At 34.3% G+C, this 21,577-nt stretch overlaps 1 protein-coding gene across 2 annotated transcripts in view; it reads right to left on the bottom strand.

Moving 5' to 3' along the window:
• The window catches only part of LOC149411983 (uncharacterized), a 64,256-nt gene extending 50,502 nt beyond the window's left edge, over positions 1-13,754 (bottom strand). For both annotated transcript variants that reach the window (XM_089646594.1, XM_089646593.1), the window contains exon 1: positions 13,302-13,754. In XM_089646594.1, coding sequence (XP_089502720.1) covers positions 13,302-13,407 — 106 coding nt within the window. In that variant the 5' untranslated portion in view covers positions 13,408-13,754. The remainder of the gene's footprint in view (positions 1-13,301) is intronic.
• Between the last annotated feature and the right edge of the window lie 7,823 nt (positions 13,755-21,577).

Here is a 21,577-nt window from a genome sequence, read left to right on the forward strand (position 1 = left end):
TGTAAAGATTGATTTAGTAGGTTAATGTAATTAGTTAATTGCATATTTGACGAACTCGGAATAGCCCATTTGCTGGCATAATTTGGCTCCAATCCTCCATCAAGTAAACGAGATGATCGGGAGTGGACTAGAAATTTGCACAATCCTTTGACACGGCTCCTTGATTGATACCTAAGTTATCGTGTCCCAAGAAGCCTTCCACGTCATCATGTACTGCATTCAAGTTTCCCCCCGGGTCCCGATACCCCCAAATTCCGACCTACAATTTACTTAGGGCGAACCGGTTTCGTCCTATATACAATCATATACTCACGGTTGGTGTGGACTTACGGGTCGTGAATCCTCATTCCACGTTTAAGAGAAAATGCGAGGGTGGTCTATAAGACCTAAAATGCAAGCTGTATGCAGGTCCGCATTCTCCAGTAAACAGTACATACGAATAAATATATGTATACATACAGTTTGGGAAAGGTTTATAACTCGCAATACGAGGCTATCTACCTCGCATCCCGAGCTCGGATCTCGCGCCAAGAACTCTGCGAAGCTCTAGGTCTGGTAACCGAATATATACGTACTAATAAGGTGATACTAATAAATACTAGTAAAATAAGATCATATTTGATAGTTTGTTTTGGAGAGCTATCGAACTCCAAGCTTTTGTTTGTTTGGTTTTGACGTTTTTATTTAAGAGAATCGTCATCTCTATTTGGTTTGGTTAATGGTCTTGTTGTAGGAGCGACCACTGCCTCCTATTGATGAACTGTATTTGTTTTAAATTTTACCTCCAGGGTTCAACATTAATTTTTGTTCATCCTATCCCGTGATTTTCCAATTGTTTCAAGTAGTTGATTGCCACATTAGAGAGTACTCGACCCTCAAATATCTCAGGCAACTGATGGGGTTTTGTATGAGCACCCAATCAATAAAATTCAAATGTTTCGTATAATTATTCGATATAAATCTGGCTAACCCGTGATTTTTCAATTGTCGATTGTGAATGATAAGTATTTGTAAGCACGCAGCTTCCAGCTGTTTCAGGTAACCAATAAAAACTGTGCGATTATCTAATCAATGGTATTCAAATGTTTCATGTAATTTTTTGATATAAATCTGGCTAACCCGTGATTTTTCAATTGTCGATTGTGAATGATAAGTATTTGAGGACACGCATCTTCCAGCTGATTCGGGTAATTAATAAAATCCTTTGTGACTAACTAATTATGGCCAAGGTCGTTTTCAAACTATGCGGTTGACCCAATTCTCCAGTGATCCTTTGTTTTGTAAACAAATAATATAAACATCTCCTGACACACTAACCTAAATGTGAGATTTGTTTATTTTAAAATTCCTTAGAAGTCATTTGTGCCTCTTTACTTTTATTGCGCACTATTTAATTTAAATATTTTTAATTCCTTTATTGAAGTTAAACTATTTATTTCATTTTCCGAATTTAGTAAATTTACTAGGTTAAATGAAGAATAAATATAAATATATATTTAAGTACACATATCTCTATTGTCAAAATATGTTAAAAAAGAGTACATATATTAATAAATAAATATAAAATATATGATTCTACATAGTCTGGAATATTAATAAATACATATTTTCTTTTTCAATAATATAGATATGTTCTCGGGTAGGTATTAAAAATCGCTACCATTTCGATGCTTCGATTAATAAATAAAATACATATATATAATTACAATACTCATATATATATTCTTTATATACAATATTTTATTTTATATTTATAAATATATATATAAATATACAATATACATATATTAATGTGTAATTCTTTGTTTTGTTGTTTTAATTTAATATTCAATTGATATACTTCCACTTCACAGCCCTTCTGTGTCTCCTGGGACCTGAAAATTATTTATAAAAGGAAAACTCACCCACGTCAAGGTATTTCCGGTCGGGTAGTACACAACAACCTTGATGAAGAAATCCTACCTAATTAATTGTATTTTTCAACTAATTTCAAAATAAATCTTTTCGACTATTTATTCCTATTTAATATTTTATTCTCGCTTGAATCGTATAAATTAGCTGATATTTAATTTTTCTTCCGAACGAAATCCTAATTCAGAAAACCCGTTGATTTAATAACACCTTTCTAGTTTAGGCTTTTGAATGATAGCTGTTTCAAATTCTTTTTCGAAATGATAGACTGATGATTAAAATTCCGGTTAAAACGACAAACACTTTTAACACTGTCGCTATACGCACGATGGATTTTAATTGAACAATTTATTAATTCTAAATTTCTTTTTATATATTTTGATAAGAAAATTTATTCCGAATTGTGCAGACTTTTAATTAACTTCTTAATAAATTAAATTTTTTTCCTCTTACTATTAATTTTAGAACAAAGGTTTAAACGTTTATTATTATCGAATCCTTTTTTTTTGTTTTTGTGTTTCTTTTAACCTAAGATGAAGTATTTATTACTATTATTATTATTTTTTAACCAAATTGACGTTAAATTATAATCTATTTTTAAATATCAATACGCGATCACGTTCACTTTAGATTAACGATAACAAACTCTTAAATTTAATTTGAATGTTTTCACTTTGAATGAAATAATTATTTTTAAATTTTTAATTAATTCACAATTCACTTTTTGCACTTCACTTAACACTTTTAAGCACTGAGTTTAAATTATATTTATTTTCACTGTTTAACCAAATTAAACTGATTTAACAAAACTTCACTGGTGGGGTTTTCAGAATTTAGAAACTGAATTTAAGACTTTTTACAAAACTTTCTAAGTCCAGGTACTTGTTCAGAATTTAACACTTAGATTATTTCACTAGAATTTTACCAATAGACGTAGTACTGCCATGTAACAACTTTTCAAACCCTCGGCGCGACTGTCCCAAAACTGGTGTGTACCGTCACTTTATACCCCTCTCAGGTTCCAAAAGACGTATCTGAATTTCTCTTGATGCTTAATTCTATCTCCTATCAACTCGTAAATCCAAACACCCCTTCCATCAATATCGATCGTTCCTACATACGATCTTCTGTTTTCCGGCTCAAGGCGGTGTTCAGTTTCCATCTCACAATTCTAAATCGATAGGGTCCGAATCGGGTAAGTCTGTGTTAATCGCCCAAGCTCCCTTTGTCCTCTGTTCATACAAAAATGTAGTTAAAATCTCATGATTTTGCGTTCCTTTTTTTTCTCAATTCGCGATAGGTCCGTCCTCAATAACATATATATAGATCTCAATTTTATGCATCTCGTGCGAAATTGTTTAAATCCATGCTGAAATCTTTACTACGCATTTTTGAATTTCGATTCGTCTGAATTCTACTCAATTTTATTGTCCCTTATATGGGCTTTTCCATTTTCACCAGTACTTTCTCTCTTAATGCCGCAGATTTGAATTTTTCCTTATCTTCTTGGATTTTCTTTTATCCGCGACGTTTTCTTGCACAATTTCTTCTTGATTCTTATGTCATTTCTCATAACTCTTATAATTACTCATTTTCCAAGTCGTATTTATTAATTTCACGGATAAATTCGAATTGTATCGCTTTTCTCCACATGGATCATTTCCTATCTCCGTTCTTTACCCTTCCTTTTATCTTTTCTTCACTTTTCCCGATGTGTGTGGTCTCCTGGGAAATTTCATACTTCATTTATTATTAATTAATATATAGTTTTCCACACTTCTATGGGAGATATACCTAATTTGACTCTGGGATATCTGTCACTTTTATTGCCTGATCCAATCTCCGCCCCATCCTCCATCCCTCACTTACAAGATTTCACATAAATTATATGTCTGGACACCTGTTTACGTTTAAAATTTTGGTACCAGACTCGTAAATTTAGTTTAATTTCAAACCTATTAATTTTAATCTCTTTTGACTAATCTAAATACTTCCATAAGGTCCACGTTAAAGTTAATCGCTTTTCTAATCGTTTATTACCTTAACGTAAATAAAAATCATGTTCGGATTTCGATTGTTTACCCTTCAAAATATACATGAGACCGCCAACCTTTTGTCTTGTTTCGATCCCTCCGTAATATTGGGTAACTCTAATATATATCTAACCTAATAATTATGTAAAATGTCTACTTTTCCTGAATCTAATCTATCGCTATATGTTTAATTTTACTGTCTTCTTCTAATACTCAATTTTCATTTTCCTAGAACCTTCGTAGCAGTCCAAAATCCCTGTACTATCCTTCCATTCGATCGCCGCACTTTTCTAAAAAGTGTATTTTTTTTTGCGAGATTTTTCATTCAAAATTGATTTACCAATATGTCCGTTTCATCTTAACTTGATAACGATTAATTTCCATTGTTTCCAAAACTCTCACCTCTCTTTAGTACGATTTTTATCGAACATGACACCCTCCTTCTATCATAAATAATTGTACTACAGTTGAAAATTCTGCCAGTGATTTTCCTTCGCTTTTCCCGTCCTTTTTTATACTATCACGTTTATAGTTTTTCCATTGCATTTTCGTGTGTGTGTTTTTCAACTTGTAAAATCTTCAAAGCACTCGATTTCAATGGTTCGCCATCACCTAAATGCCTCAGTTATTGTAAACATTTCCAGGAGTTTGTCACCTTGAAAGTCGACGTTGACCCTAAAGTGCGTTCACCTCTAATTTCTGTGGGAAAGAAGAAGCCATTAATTATCTTTTTTTATTGCCCGATCCAAAGTTTATTCCTTTGTCCGTCGTAGACACACCTCCCTCCGCTCACTGATTGGTTACTCAAAATTTTATAGCTCTTTGTTCAGATCTATTGGTTGACAAAATTCAATATTTATTTATAGGCCTAGGAAAAGGGGAAGTACCAGTCGTCCCAGACGATTTTACGACATCTCTGCTCTCGTCCCGGAACCTTGATTTAATTTCAACTATTACAGGAGTCTACTGCAAGCAAGCTGGATCAATTCTTTCTCCGCCAGATGTCGTTAGCATGTCCGTTTTCATAAATAATTTGCATATTTTCTTGCAGCTATGGTTTATCTGTTTTTTCTTTCACTGTGATTTAAAGCCTTTCATCACAACGTGTTCTGCTGCTAAGTTGATGGAACAATAATAGCTGACAATAGCTTATCTCCGTATCTACTCCCACTATTATTTTTCCAGAAGGGAGCTGTGATGGACTCGCCCTGGGATAAATTTTTTTATTGTTGATTTATTATGGTTAGAAAGAATTTTTCAGTTGATTTCACGAAGTAGGAGTTTACCAGATGTTGGCCTTAAAGCTGCTTTAGAAACAAGTGTTTAGATTTATTAGGGTAGAAAAAAAAAAAATAGGAACATGACTGTATCGTCAGAGACCTCCGTGATGGTGGTTAATAATAGTAAGCCGAGCTAAAATGCTGGTGGGCCAACACGCCACTGGACTGGGGGTAGTCAAGTTTCATCCTTTGAACAAAGAGTTAGACATTTCACTGGAGGAGTAACAATTTATTGGTTTTGAGACGATTTAAAATTAATGTGACAGGTTCTAGGGCCATAATTGATGTGTTCCTTTAGTGCATTTCTGTCTTTTGAAAACAAAAAGCATTCAGAATTCAAAAGAACATAAATTAGAAATCGCATATGGTGATTTGGGGGGTTGGTTTGAGAAGGGGGAGTCTGGATTTGAAAGCGCGGGGAGACGGTCAAGGCAGTCAGCGTTGAAGGTCGGAAGAAGCAAGTCGATAGTCGTGGTTAAGGAGCGCGGGCGGGTAGTCTGTTTTTGGGAGTCTGGATTTGAAAGCGCGGGGAGACGGTCGGGACAGTTAGCGTTGAAGATCGGAAGGAGGAAGTCGATAGTCGTGGTTAATGAGACGGTCGAGACAGTTAGCGTTGAAGAACGGAAGAAGGAAGTCGATAGTCGGTGGTTAGAAAAAGCGGTTCAAGATAGTCAGTTTGAAAACGTTGGGAGGCGGGAAATAAAGTCAAGGGGGTCAGAGTTTCAAGGTCTGGGAGACGGTCAGGAATAATCAGGATCGGTCAGCGTTTTAAGATAGTCGAGTTAGTAAAAACTAAGAAGCGCGTCAACAAGAATTAATCGTCGGGACGCAAACACGGCTAAAATCTTTTAGTGTAGAAGGTGCGGTTTTCTAACAGCATGAGTTTTCTGCATGTGACTGTGTTTGTTTTTTTATAATTATTTGGATTGTTGACACTAAGATGTATCGGTAAGTCTATTATAATCTAATAATTAACACTTATTTCCTTAATGTAAACCGAATAGTCCAATTGTATTTTAAAGTAAGGGTATTTAACTTGAGCACTATAGGTCCGGACCTGTTAGCAAGGGAGGCCATAAATCACCTAATGCGTTGAAGTGACCGGGTCTTGGCGATTACAAAAGGACTAAGAGCGGTTACCCTGAAGCCGCTTAAGATCATTCAACAATAGACATTGTTTATGAGCTAGACAATTTTGTTTTCTGCAATTTAAGATGATTTAATAATTCCCTAGTAGTTATATTTAGCGCCAAAATTTAAAGAACACAAACCATTGTATTTATGCAGTGTTTTTATAGTAACGGATAGAACGGTAAATTAAATGCTTCAATGCCTGTTATTTGAAAATGAGTTGTCGTATCCTCCTTGGGAATTCAACTTATTCTATACGGAATTCATAAAATATATTTAATTAAATATAATTTATTCAAACATCGCTCTTTTAATTCATTTTTGAATCGGAATAACGCAGCGGATCGAGGCTAGTCGCCGAGAGAGTGCATCTGTCTGGCATTCCTATTCTATCAAGCGAGATTTTAATTTTTCATGGGTTTGACGGGGACGAAGTATACGAATTTTCCGTAGGCTGTCCTATCTTACCAAAGCGACAAAAGCGAAGGGAACGAAATTTGTAATTTGGCTTGCCTAATAGGGACTCTTGTGTTAGCAAAGTCGATAACCCTGGATACCGATATAACGTCTATTTTAGTATAGCAGCGCCGGCTTTTTCCCCTGCTATTGGTGTGGTGGAGTTATTCCCGTAAAAGCACCGGTTTCTGTCGAAGGTGTTGGCGGACCAACCTTAGATAGTCACCTGGAATAGACCCCTGTTTCGAGTATTTTCAGCTGGTGAGAGGACGCTTTCACTGAGTTCAGATCGAAGGGAACGAAAATTGCTAATGGGCTTTCCTACTTGAGTTAGCTGGTAGACGAAGGAACAAAGCGGATAAGGGCTATGCTATTCTTGGCTGGCGTGTGAGGAGGATTTTCTCGCTGACAGAACGAAGGGATCGTGACTAATATGAAGTTGTTTCGGCGCTTTCTGACGTCCTTCCTGTCAAATTCAATAAGTATTTACCCCACTATAGGAGGAGAAGTCATCCAGAATTAGGTTGGAAATTGACTCCGACTGAAACCGTTTGAGCTGACGGAGATCGGATGATTTCAGATTCACGACCTGATGATTCCAGTATCCCTGATCCTTAGCGCCGGAAGTCGAGGATATCAATTTCTACCATTCTTTGATATTTGAAGCGAACGGAGGGTAACAAACGATAGAGCGAGTGACCATGACTTTGAAGTGGGGTAAAATCTCCCGTCTAGGAAACATTCGTTATGTCGGATGGACGCCCTCATCCAAATTAAATATTGACATGACTATTTTGAGTGTGGACGAAAGACTTGAAGTATGTTCTGTATTGTACATATGATAAATATGTGTCATTACCTCTACTGGAACGAGAAGCTGTATAGACTGGAGCCAGGAGCTATTTGGAGTAGCGTGACTGCAGAGGCGAAGTCGAACAAACTGAAGCTGAATTCATCATTATCCTTACGAGCGTAAACCAGAGGGGTGTTCACGGGACTCCCGAACTCCTGACGTTGCTGATGCAAACCACTTCAGTATATGTTTATGTTTGAGGTTAGTAGAGTGGACTCCTAATTTTCGGCATGCTGGCGAAGCTCAACTCATCATCGATTTGGGGGAGGTTGACGCGACCTAAACCTCGCGCTACCCACGTGACCCATATGGTTCCTGACACCAGGCTATCATGCCACCGGACCGGAGCAGTCCCTTGTACCTAACGGTATAAGATGAATCTTCATCATTCATCATCAACATCAACATCAACAGCTACCACCAAGGACCCACATTCCACCTTCATCACCCTCCGGCAGGAGGCAAAACATGTCATTATCTCATCTGTCGCTGAGCGATATTCAATTCATTTCTGGAGGTGTTGGGATTGGACCATCAACTTGGCTGCTCTCGAGCTGGTCACGTTGATGGGTGGGATTTGGACGGAGACCAATCGAAAGCAACACATGTTTTGTCTCTAGCTATTTCCGAAAATACCTACTCATAGAAATAACTCACAAAACTAACAATCCATAGTCAAATCATTAACTTAGAATCTTGTGCATCTTGAATTGAATTGTCTATAGTGAATTTTATGTACTTAATTTGTAATTAATTGTCTCATTATATTAGCACATTATCAACTGCAGCAACCGGAAACGTTTGGGCGAGCAAACAAGGTAGGAAAAGGTAGTTAAAATCAGGGTAGTCGGTCATTGTCTTATTTTCAAACCATACAGAATGTAACACGCCTCATCTAAAAAGAACCAAAGTTACCACAACCAATTAACAGGATCCTTCAATGAATTAATCCCTGTCGAAACAAAAAAATTGACACAACGTGACATATTAATTCGTTAAGATTGAAGGGTTGATAAACCGCGGGAAGTTGTAAATCAAACGAGCAAAATATTAATCCGTTAACAGCGAGAATAAGGGGAGGCGGGAAAACATTACAAGATGTTTACCTAACTTATCTGTTTTATTGCAAACATGAAAGTAATTTCCAAAGTTATGAATTTAATGTTATATAAAAGTAATTTCTTCAATGATATGAATTTATTCTCACTTCATATGTACTAAACGTATCAATTTGTTTGTCCTGAAACGGGAAACCTTCATAGTTGGACAGCCAAAGTTTAATTATTCTGTGATTGTATTTTTTTAGTATCTAATAAATAAATAAATAAAAGTGGACATGTTATTCACACCCATAGAAATCATTGTGATAGTCACACCCAAAAATTGTTTTAGAATTTTTATTATAACACATAACTTATTTTCTTTTCGGAGAATTATGACATTTTGTATGGGTCACCCCTCCCTTCCTTTTACAAAAAAAAATATTGTAATAAAAAACTTAAATGTAAACCAATAAAAGAGATTGATAATCTTATAAGAGAGATTGCAAGAGAAATAAAATATAGCTTCAAAGAAAATATCACAAAATTATTGTGTACATTATTTCAATGTGTGGGCAAAAATTCAAATAGGTATCTCGAAGGAGCTATCAAAAATATTTCAAATTTTCTATCGTTAAACTTTTTGTTGAGTGTACCGGTCATAGCTCCATTGTAACCTATTTCTCATAAGCTTTCGCAAAAGCAGTAAAAGTTATCACGGTGGAAGGCAAAAACAATATGGAAGATAAACTAACAGCTACCGTTTGACCCAGGCCCTATTGCACACAAAACAATGGTAAATTTTTAGAATCGTTGGATAGTCAGAATAATTCGATTGAATTACTATAAAAGGAAACTATTTACAGAGGGGGAGATAGAAAATACAGCCTTTTAACCAGTGGAGTAGCTACAGCATTAACATGGGGGGTAGTGTCCCTAAGGGTGGGGTTCAATCCTGAGGCGGGGAAGGGAGAAGGGATTGATTAGAAAGATTTTTGGAACCTATACTTACCACGCTAGCCGGCCTTCTATCCGGCAACTAGGTCGAAAATTGAAAATAGATGAATTATAATGGTAAAAAAAAAATTCTTAAGGGTTGATTTAAAAAAAATCTAATATATAAATTATTACGAAGTCTAAGAAAAGAGAGATGGACCCTTGTACAACTTGACATATGTAAAAAAACATTATTAACTTCATAAGAGCCAATACAGTGGGATCGCGACGTGGTGGATTATTATTAATGACTTCGGGTTCGATATTTTCTTTTTCCTTGTCCACAATAATGATTGGGATCAATAAATCATCTTCGGCCGACATTGTACAGAATTATTACCGCGCGCCCGATTGACAAAAGTGCAAAGATTTTTGATTGCGTTACAATATTGCACCGACGCTCGCAAAACAACACGTGCGCAACAAGTAATAGAAAGGGGAAGGGATAGATCAATATACCATAGACACGAACGGGGTGAAAATCGAAGATAACAGAAGTCGTACACTAACCCTTCAAACCTATGACAATTTGACCGTTATATTTGTTAAAGAAGCTGTCAGAAGGTAGGAGAAGTGGGATATTTCTGAATGTATCCAAACAACAAAACTTTTTTTGAAAGGTGATGAAATACACTTTCAAATTGTATTATTAGAAATAAACAAAAAATTTGGTAAATATTCGGGATCGCTGGCCACGAATACGATACGAAATATTTTTTAATAAAACCTTTTGATTCACTTTAATTACAATAAAAGGAAACTGACTGCATTTGGGAAATTTTTAATTTTTGCATTTTAATTTTTAATTACGCAAAATGAAAATTCCCTTTCGTTGTATGTGATGACAGCCGGAACAATTTCTGTTGATGACATTTTCTTTTGTTGGTATTCCTGATACCATATGAGTGGCTAGAATTTTTACCATTTACTCTATGCAAATACTAGGTAGGTACTATTTGGCCGAACTCGAAAAATAAAATAAAGGTATTTAGGCATGTTTTATAAATAAAGAAATATTTTTTAAAAAGGTTAGGCTATTGTAAGTTAGGTTAGGATATTATTATTGTTACGATAATTATTATTAAGTTATCACTGGGCGTCCCCGACTTTTTGTACCATTCACTACTGTACACCATATTGTTACTATTAAAAAAGCATTTTAGTATTTAGTCAGGTGACGTCGTTTGCTTATTTAAATTATTAATAAAAAGCATACGATAAACATAGTTTTTTGAAATAGTGTTATCCTACAAAAAATTTGTTTTATTTTAAGAATATAGTTTTTATTATTGGGATATTTCATCACCGTTTACCACTGACTTCAGAGAAGCGTCAGAGCTTATCTTTGAGGAAAAATATTCTTCCTGCAAGGTGCTTACGTATATAAGCACCTTGCAGGATTATATTTAGTAGCTTTTAATGAGTCCGCTTAAGCCCCGCATACCTAATTTCTACCGATTTATAACAAGTTTCTGGTAAACTCTTTAGTTCCTAAAAAATATATGTTATTTTTTAAGATAATATCTATATATTTGTTATGCCGAAACGTCAATTATATGAAATTCCCTCGATAGAAAAAAATCGCAAACTAAGCTCCGAAAATTATAAAAAACACGTTTTGTTCTATTTTTTGATATTTTATAGGCATGAAAAAATTCACAGTGTATCTTTAAATGAAACTAAAGCATTTGAGGAGAGATTTTTGCTATATTTCAAACGAGTCGTGTTTTATTAAATATTTTAACCATTTTCGATTAAGGCGATGCACTACGTCGTGTAATATTTTAAATTGAGCCGCTATCAATAACAACTCTTACGTAGATGGCGATAAAGTTTAAATTCCCGCTTAACACCATCCGCCTGTTTTGATTTATGCAAGAAAAAAACATGGCCAAAAAGTGCCTTTTATTTTATTTTATGGATGTTCAGGCAAAATTTTTTTTTTTCGATCATTTTATAAATAACTTAATTTTCCACATTATACAATAAAATCATAACCGAAAATGGGTTCGTAAGTAGGAGATTTTGAACTTTAAAGAAGTTTTCATAGGCCTTATACATTATTTTTTTTTGGGCTTATAAAAAGACTTATCTAAAAAATGCTCGATTATTTTAAAGGCCAAGATGTATTCTACTCGCAGTATTTAATTAAAGGATCTGAATAATTTCTAGGCGACCAAATTTTCAAACCAAAAACACATGATTTTGCATTACTACGTATGGCATCGCCTTAATTATGATCGTTTTTTTTTTAGATTAGCGCACTCCCTCTAACATTCGTATTTACATATCTCCCTTTCAAACCATCTTTGAACGCTTACTACGGGGCCTTAATACGTAAATGTTAAAAACCAATTTACGTAAAAAAGGGGAGCGGAAAACACTGGAAATAAGAATCATAAAGAAGTCATAAATTGAGGTTCATTTCGGATTTTCGTCAGATTGATTTGAGATTAATAATGACACACTTTAGTCAAAAAATAACAAAATAGTCGTAAAGGCTTTCAATGAAGTTTCCAGAAGCTATAATTATTTTGTATTATAGTTTAATCTGCACACGTAGTGATGGATATTATTGTATGCCAAACAGTCAACAGAATACTTTTTGTTTTATGGAGTGCTTTTATTTTAGTTTATAAATATTTTGATGTTCTTATAATAATTAGTAAAAAATAAAAATAAATGTACCCTATGCTCATGTATAACTAATAAAATTTATTATCTAAATAAATAAAACAAGAAAAACTGTTGCATTTGATAAAAAAGGATTTCAAAAAATTTCCATTTATTCGTGTAAATGTGAAGGTGGTTTTCGCAGAGAAATATAATCATCACCTAACAAAAGCTGTATTGAAGACAAAAATAGTTAATCAAATAATGAACGTATCTACAAACAGCTACTGAACAAATGATCTCTAGAAATGTGTAAACAGTTTGAGGAAAACGGTAGTCGCCAACATATTTTGAATGCTAGGCCTCAGAACAACCAGTGAAATTGATTACTTGCTCAAGAAACAATTTGGATTTTTTGAAAATGATTGTTAACTTCGCCAGAAGAAAGCAAAATTGAACTTACTTCGGCAAGCGAACATACCCATGGCACACATCTAACTTCCAGTGCTAACAGTAAATAAAAGCCGCTTTGTATAACGAGAATTGGAAAAATCCTTAATTTGAACCTCTCCTAAATAAGTGGTACCTACTTAGAATTGCAGATTTAAATATCTGAATATCGTGTTTTTTTCAATGAAAAATTATGAGGGTTCCGGTACTTTTTTCTACAATAGTACCTACCATTCTGTTATGTTATTACTTTATTAAATTGGTTTATTTTTTTTAACTAGTTACATCATTCTCATTATGTACCATAATTATAAATCCGTGGTAGACCTATAGAATACATTTTTATTGCTAATAATTGGAAATCATATATTCCATAATATTATTAATTATAGCCAAGGTTAAAACCGTTTTCCTCGACTTCAACCGGAACGTCAGGTTTCAAGTACAAGCCGATGAATCACAAATACATTGTTACACAAAAATAATTGTATTGAAATAATGATTACTATCACTTTAGAAATGTTATGTTTTTACTTACATACAAATGACGTTTCCGGCTTTGAATTTCTGCAGCACCAACCGCATATCGTAAACATGAAAAACATTACCACACCGCAAACTATCAATGTTGTTATTAGATCCATTTTGATGTTTTTCCGATCACAAAAGAATCCTCAAATTGGAATGTTGAATTAAATTATGTTTGACTGATTGTTATTCCAATCAGTGGTAAATGGCTAACTGACAAACGTAATAAACAAACTCATTTGACACGAAGAAATGACACTGACTCAACAGTGAGACCTTCGGAACTTCAGGCACTTTTAAAAGACACTTAACACTACACTACTTCCGAATGTATCAATGTGTATAACTTTTGGACCACTGTAGACATTAATTCAACTTGTAATTATGAAAAACTAGCATTTGCACAACTCGAAAACAGAAGAAAAGCAAGGCAGCGAAACTGACAAGACGGGTTGGTCATCTGACAGTTAGTGGCCTTCAAGATGGCCATAGAAAATGTCATTAGTATTCACAATATGGCGCCAAATGATGTCCTGTTTTCGAATTTTATTATTGTTCTTTTGGCGCCAAAGTACTTTTTCATAATAATAAAATTATTAACTTAAGAAATATAAACAGGATGTTCCCATTACGTTGAGATTCGGAAATTCTCTTCATTAAGAAATATGTGAAAATATAAATCGTGCTGATTCCTTCTAAATTTCAAAAAGCAAAAAAATTCATTAATCGGATCAACCAGCCGGTCTCCAATCTAGTAATGCAAAGGTCGCGTGTTCAAATCCAGGCCAGAGCAAGTAAATTTTATTTGATGAATGTGTGTTGTTTCACAATTCATTAATTTAAAATTAAAAAATTGTGTAATTGCGGCATGTTCCGGAGTGGAAATTTTTCTCAGTATCGCCCTGAGATAATTAACAGAATTGAAACACTGCTTTAAATGGCTTTAGCAATGGTTGGTAACAAGATCTTAAGAGACAAGTACTCCCCTACATTCCTCTTCCGCATCTCCCCCCTCCCCACTGCCTTCAGCCTCACAACATTCCCCATTAACACGTAATACCCAGAGGTGGGTCCAGATTGACCCGGCTGAAATGATGAAATTAAAAGGCTTTTTAAACAAAGTCACAAACAAAAATCACAATACTAGAAATGTGCCCGAATGGTTGACAACATCTGCGCGGGACTGTGAGAGACAAAGACGGAAGGACAGAGCAAGAGATATGCTGTTTCGTCGGCTGCTCGAATTCAACTGAGAAGAAATGGAATTTTTGCGTGTTTTTATACACAATTATTCTAATAACTTTTTTAAAACGTGTCCGATTTTAATTATTTTTGAGTCGAAATGTGGGTAAATATTTGATGAAAGAATAGACAAAAGGAAATTAGCCTAAACGAGATGTTTGCGGCAAAATCTTTTGTTTAAAAAACACTGGGTCAAATCAGACCCATCACCGGAGTCGAAGTGTTAAGAATGCAATAGTTTCACTGGCTCCAGACGGTTGGGAGAAGTTGGGACTCTTGTGCGGTATTCATATTAAAGAAAAACCCACTTTTTTTACTTTAACCTCACGGAGGCCCTCTTTTTTGGATGTCATCTTTGGGGATGCTGTGTGGCTTCCAGAATACACATCACCCTATGAACCCGAACACCCCTGCTAAATCACGCAATTTAAATTCCTGATTCATAATATTTTTGATTTAACTAAAAAAATTTACTTAGTTGCACAAGAATCACAAAGTAGAACTTATAAATTACGAAAAGTAAATAAAATGCAGAATAATTATAATGTCACAACCCTGCATAATAGACACATATTGACTGTCATGTGAAGTTCTTGGGTAGATCACTGTAAACTCAGAATATATTTAAGTGTTTTCCTATCATCCAAATAAAAGTCTCCATGTGTTCCATATTTTCAATTATTCTAAATACATGATAAAACCAAGCAACAAAGGCGTAAAGAAGGGCGAATAAATGCGCCAATCTTGTATGACCGGCCTGCCGTACCAAAACCTCCTAGATCACAAAGTCGGGTGTCCCGGGCTTGTGATCTAGAAGGTTTTGGCCGTACACGGCAATGAAGAGCTCGTGAACACGCTTATGGCACAGAACCAGTGAAGAAATATTGTTTTCTGTTAATTTAATATTTTTTTATGGCAGATAAAATGAGGAGGTCCTCCAAAGAATCGAAGGAGGAAGGCACCTGCTCAGGACCTTGTCCGAAAGGCGTGCAAGATGGATCGGCCATGTTATACGACAAGAAGGCCTCTTGCATGTCATAATGGAGGGTATGACCGAGGGGACCAACTCTAGGGGACGCCCACGCCGAGAGTACCTGGAGGACCTGCTGGTGGACGTGCGCTGCTCATCATATGCAGAAGTCAAAAGAGCCGCACAAGACAGGGAAGAATGGAAGAGGAGATTAGATGAAATTGCTGCAAACCAATCCCAGGATTGAAACCAGAGAGATGTCTTTGTAGGTTATGTAAGAATTAAATAATACCAAAACTATAAAATCTCTCTTAAAAATTTTACATTACGTATAGTAATTTTGGAGATTTTGAGTAACAATGTTAGTAACGAAAAGGTTAATAAATAAAATATCATTGCATTTTCTTTAATATATTTGTACAAATAAAGGATTATAATACATTGGAGAAGGTGCCACATACAAAACTATTGCACTACCTAATTCCGTTGACTATAGTAAATTATCCATTTAACTATAAAAACTTTGTCAAACCTCTAATATTATACAATATCATTATTAATTCAAAGTTCAAAATCATGACATTATTTACTTTTGTTAGTATATAAACCAGTGCAGTTCAATAAACAATTAAATCATATTTTTGATGCTGCCAAAATACAAATTAATAAATTAAAATTATTCCCATTCGTCTATTGTTTTAGTAAATAAATTTAATACGATTTAGATTAAATAAAAAAATGGAGCCAATAGCATTCGATAAATAATCAAAAAACACTTTTTAAAAAAACTTCTCCCGCTTTTATTTTTTGCTGTTCATTCTTAATAAATTTTCGTAGACTTTTTTCACTCAATCTCTCTTCATTGCTAACAAATCTGTTTGCTCTTTTGATATGACATAATATTTATATATTATAATAATAAATTTTTATTATTATTATGGCAGTGATTCTTTTATTTATGTTCAGAAAACTTTCACATTTGAATGAAATTGCAATAATATTATAATGCGTTTCTATGTGTCCATTTATTGTTTTGGAGAATCTATCTATGGTTTTGGAGAATCAACCTATGGTTTTGGAGAAAATCAATAAAAAATTTATTGTTTATTTAACTAACATCAAAAACGGCAAATGTTTTCACTGAACTCTTGATTTCTTATACATAATAAAAGATTTATTATTAAAATGATATGTTTGTTAAGCATTCCGCAAAACCACTAAACAATTTCAATTCATTTGTTACATTATGCTCCCAAATTGTTTACATTAACTTTCCATTGTGTTTTATGTCACAATCCGAATTCAAATGTCTCACACGCACATCCCAGTTTCTTTACATATCATTGCCATTTTATAGGTCATATTCCGAAATCAAATGTCCCATGTCGAAATTTGTTTACATTACGTTACCATTTTTTATGTCACATTCTAAATTCAAATGTCTCATTACCAATTCGTTTACATTATATTTCGAATTCAAAGTTGTCAAATACCAACTTGTTAATGTAACATTCTAAGTTTGTTTGTCACTTCCAAAAACTTGTAGAATGTCTACCAAATTGGCTTACACTTTCTGTTTCTTTTTCCAATTTGTGTGTGGCATGCTCAATTTGTTAATGTACTGTTTCCGGCATATCTTTTGTGTTCATTCATATTATTATATTATTATGAATGTAACAAAGTATAGCTTAATCATTTAACTAACTATCACATATTTATTTCTAAGTACAAATTGCGTATTATCAATTATTCAAACAATGATACAGTGCATATACATTGAACAAGTAAACATATAAATAATTGTGTTGACTGAAGCAATAAAAAATACTAAAGTAACATATATATATAGAGTTGTTAAAAATGTTACAAAACATAATCAATAGACAAGTGAGTAAATGCTTGTAACAGTTAGATAAAACCAACATTTTATTGAATGTAATGTAATTTTGATGGCATAAGGTTAACAAATTTTCTTTCAGTTCATTAATTTATAATATTATAATACGTTTCTAATTCTGTTATTTTCAGTTTTTAATTGACCATGTTTGTTGACTGTAGTTTTTATAATACATATATTTTTTAATGCTTTGAATCAATAATTTTTTTGTTCGATTGAGGCATATTTAACCCACTCACCGCTCATAGAATCAAAAGTGACTTTATTGCTTAATTAACACTTTCCAGGCTGCGAATTTGCACTAAGCTAAGCGTATCCGGCCGCGTCCAAATGCAGTTTGTAAAGCATTTATCGCCCGACTGGTCGGTTTCCTTTAAGTAAACATACCCCATCCGGCCAGGCTTTTTAGCACATATTCAATAATTACATTTACATAACCATTATTTAAATTGAGGTTATACTTTTTGAATATGTTCGAACGATTCTTTATTGTTTAATTTAATTTTTTTAAATAAAAGTAAGTATTACAAGTGTACTGACATGATTTAAACTGTAAAATCTTGTTGGGTGTGGAATTTTTTCAAGCATTCTGGCGGGCAAAGGGGAACATCGCAGTCAGGACAGTAACGGCGACTGAAGAACTTGAAGTCTCGCCGTATAAAAACGGTTTGTTACACAGCGATGATTTTGGGAGTGTATGACCGCTTGACTCTAAACTTAACACCTCACAAACAGGATACGTAGTTAAGATAGAAAAAATATGCAAACCAAACACGAACGCAGTTCGTCCTCGACCGATTAACCAAAAATATCTACACAAATGGAGTTCATACTCGACCGATTGATAATAGAATGTGAATAAAGTGCTGACCAACTGTAAGAAAAATGCAAACTTGTCATTGGAAATCTATGGCCAACTGTGGCAGTCACCATGTCAGCAATGATAAAAAAGGGACAGTATTTCTATAAGATTGGTATATTTTTTTTTATTGTAATTCAAAAAAGCTAAATATATATTTGAATCGACATTTTCCTCACAGTGCAAAGAATTTATTTTGAAAAACCTTGAATTATTGTTATACCATTGCTTTTCCTATCTTTTCCAGTACGATTTGTACAATATCTAAGCGTTCATGTTGCCATTTTGTAGTTATCGCCGGAGACCTGTGCCCAGCCAGAGCTTGTAACTGACTGAAGCCCGTGGTATCTCACAGCGGGCTATGAAACAATGTTTGTGGCCCATACTCAAACGCCAGTATTGACTGTCTATGTACCTTATTTGATTAAGCATCTTCTCAATACTTTGTTCATTATTATTTTATCTTTGACAGAATTTATATAACCTTATATACCTTAGTTAATGACTGACAGCAATCTAAAGCCATTTTCGCTTGAAAGGTTTTTTAACTCTTGATCGGGGTGCAGGTGCAATTGGAGCAGTCCGCTCTGCACGCCTACTTGCCAAGTTGCCAAGAAGCCAAGGAGCCAAGGCGCTGATAATACTTAACACCTAACACCGCGCCCTTGAGGTATTTTCTAGCTCCAGGCACCGTGTGGCTCAGGCCCGGCCCTGCATGTGATGTTATTTTTTCAGATTTTGAAGTGAAACTTCTTTAGGCGCGTAATGGATTTTCGATGGACGGAGTAAAACCGAGTCAGGATCGACACGAAAATGCGGGTACCCCCACCACCGCTCACCGTTCACTGTCCCTCTCTCACCATATGCGCTTGTTGAGGTGGGGGAGCCGCTCACGAACGTTCTCTCTCTTCTCTTCTTTCCTCTCTCTCAGACACCAGCGAACTGCGCCACGCCAAGCATCAGCTGCTTGGTTAGTATACTGCGTCGTGAGTGTAATACGAGTGAAATACGTAATTGATTGTGGTTCATACGGTTTAACAAAAGAAGTTTCACTTCTGTCTTGCGTAGGCTTGACACACCCACTTTTTTTTTTTATTATAGATGGCTACTAAAGACGATAACTTTGATGTTAGTTACACACCTAAGTTTGTAGAGATCTTAGGTTTCGACGATTGTATTTATTCATAGTTTTATCATAAAAATTTGTAGATTTGTCTGATATATTCAAATTACAATGAGGAATTTGAAAAACTCGGCTATTTTATTATGGATTATCTGCTAGAAAAATCACATAATATAATAAAAGTGTTAGTGTAAATCAACCCGTAGGAGCCGGCAAGAATATTCAATACATAAAAATATACTTTTTTAAGGTCAACATGAAGACAATACCATACTTGATAAACAAGACATTTTGAATTTTTTGTTTAACAAACCGTGTAGAAGTAATATCCAAAGGCAAAATAAGGTTGATACTGCAATTGCAGTTCTTTGTTACGTGCGTGGGTACAATTTTTCAGCACTGCAATTGCAGGGCTCCGACTCCCAAGGGTTAAACCAAAACTACTACTTGTTATACGATAAAGGTGCAGTCATGTAAATTTCCAATATTATTATGAAAATCTAAGCTTACATTTTGCTCTCTGGGTGAAAGAGGCAGTGGTAGGTACCATTTAAAAAAATGCTTTTAACATTAAATAATAGATCTTCACAATAAAGAGTAGATTAGGTACGGTAGAGATCATCAAAACGTGCATAAATTTGCTGGTCATAATATTGTACGATTAATCTAACATTTTACAGAGTAACGATATCTATGGACATTCATTTATTGTTTCTACAAAGAGAGATATCATAATATGATCATAATATTATATATATTAAAGCACTTTGTATTTTTTTTCAAGTTTTACATTAAGATTCTTACATTGCAAATTGTATACTCAATTACAATAAAACTTAATATATCAGTTTAAATCCACGAATCATGTCAATGTATCTAGATAAGTGAAAATTCTACAAAATTGAACATTAAGATATCTTTAGGTAAGATACATTGTTTTCAATCTATCCACAATATTAATAATATTTAAATAAAACTGTGCTTAAACCTTTTCACATTATGGCTGCCAATCAAGTTGTCTATCATCAATAAGCAATGAAAAAAAAACCAGTTAAAATATGCGACTGAAAATTATACACAGAAAAGTTTATTTTAAGTTGGGATTTTAAATATTACATATTGTCACATTATACATAGACATAAAAAAAACAATACACCTGTGGGAGGTAAAGGGGAGTAAACTTACTTGCGTGCACCCGTGTTATTACAATATGCCCTATCTATAGATACAGGATTTTGTCTTCACAGCACAAATAATTATACATTAAGTCTATACATCATATAAACTTTTATTTGCTTATTGTGGTTACTACCTGAGGATTTAACGATGGCACGGTGTTGTAACTGCAAAAATTTCTGTAAAGGTAGAACATTGCCACAAATATGCTGTTTTGCTATTACAATAACATTGCAGTGCAAAAGAGGATGATTGAGTTACAGCGTTTTAGCCTCAGGTATCAGCAGCTATCCATGCCATGCGCATGACTTGATTTGTCAATATGCTGTATCTCCACAAAGCTAGTTTTGATTAACAACTTTTTTTTTATGTTATGCTATTTTCCTCACAAACTAACTGTGGTAACAATTTAAAATTTGGTCGATGGTTTGATTGAGAGTTAATTTGAAATGAACACGTCAATCTAACCTTTCACCAAATTTTAAAATATTACTATTAGAGAAAAATAACAAAATGTCAAGAAAAGTTTAAAGTTATTTATCTCAAATCTTTTTGGAGATACAGCATATTGCCATTACATGGGTGTGCGAAGCGGGGAGGTTGTCTACTGAGACTTTCTCCCTTTTAAGTGATTTGTCAAAATATGAATTTGAATGACATCATAAAGGCAATTCGCATTTTTCTCTCAGTATCTAGTCTTCGAAAATAAAATCGTGCGAGTAAGTAGTCCTTATATGGTTTGCATGTTACTGGCTGCGTTAAAACCTTAATTACAATCCCAAACCGGGTAAATTGTTACACTCTTGTGTTGCTCTGTTTTTGTAATTTGTTTTTCACTATTTTTTGCGTCACTATGCAACCCGATTTGTAGAACATTCAGACCCTATGCAGAAAAGTCCCGTAAGAACTGCACAGCAAACCGTTATCTTACTTTACTTTTCTGCGCAGGTTCTGGTTATTTCAATGTGTGCTCTTCGGCGGTCTACATATGACTGATGTCGTAGTTTATCCAGAACTC

Source organism: Hesperophylax consimilis, chromosome 24 (assembly GCF_061612785.1).
Source record: "Hesperophylax consimilis isolate HC1 chromosome 24, BYU_Hcon_1.0, whole genome shotgun sequence".
Classification (NCBI taxonomy): Eukaryota; Metazoa; Arthropoda; class Insecta; order Trichoptera; family Limnephilidae; genus Hesperophylax; species Hesperophylax consimilis.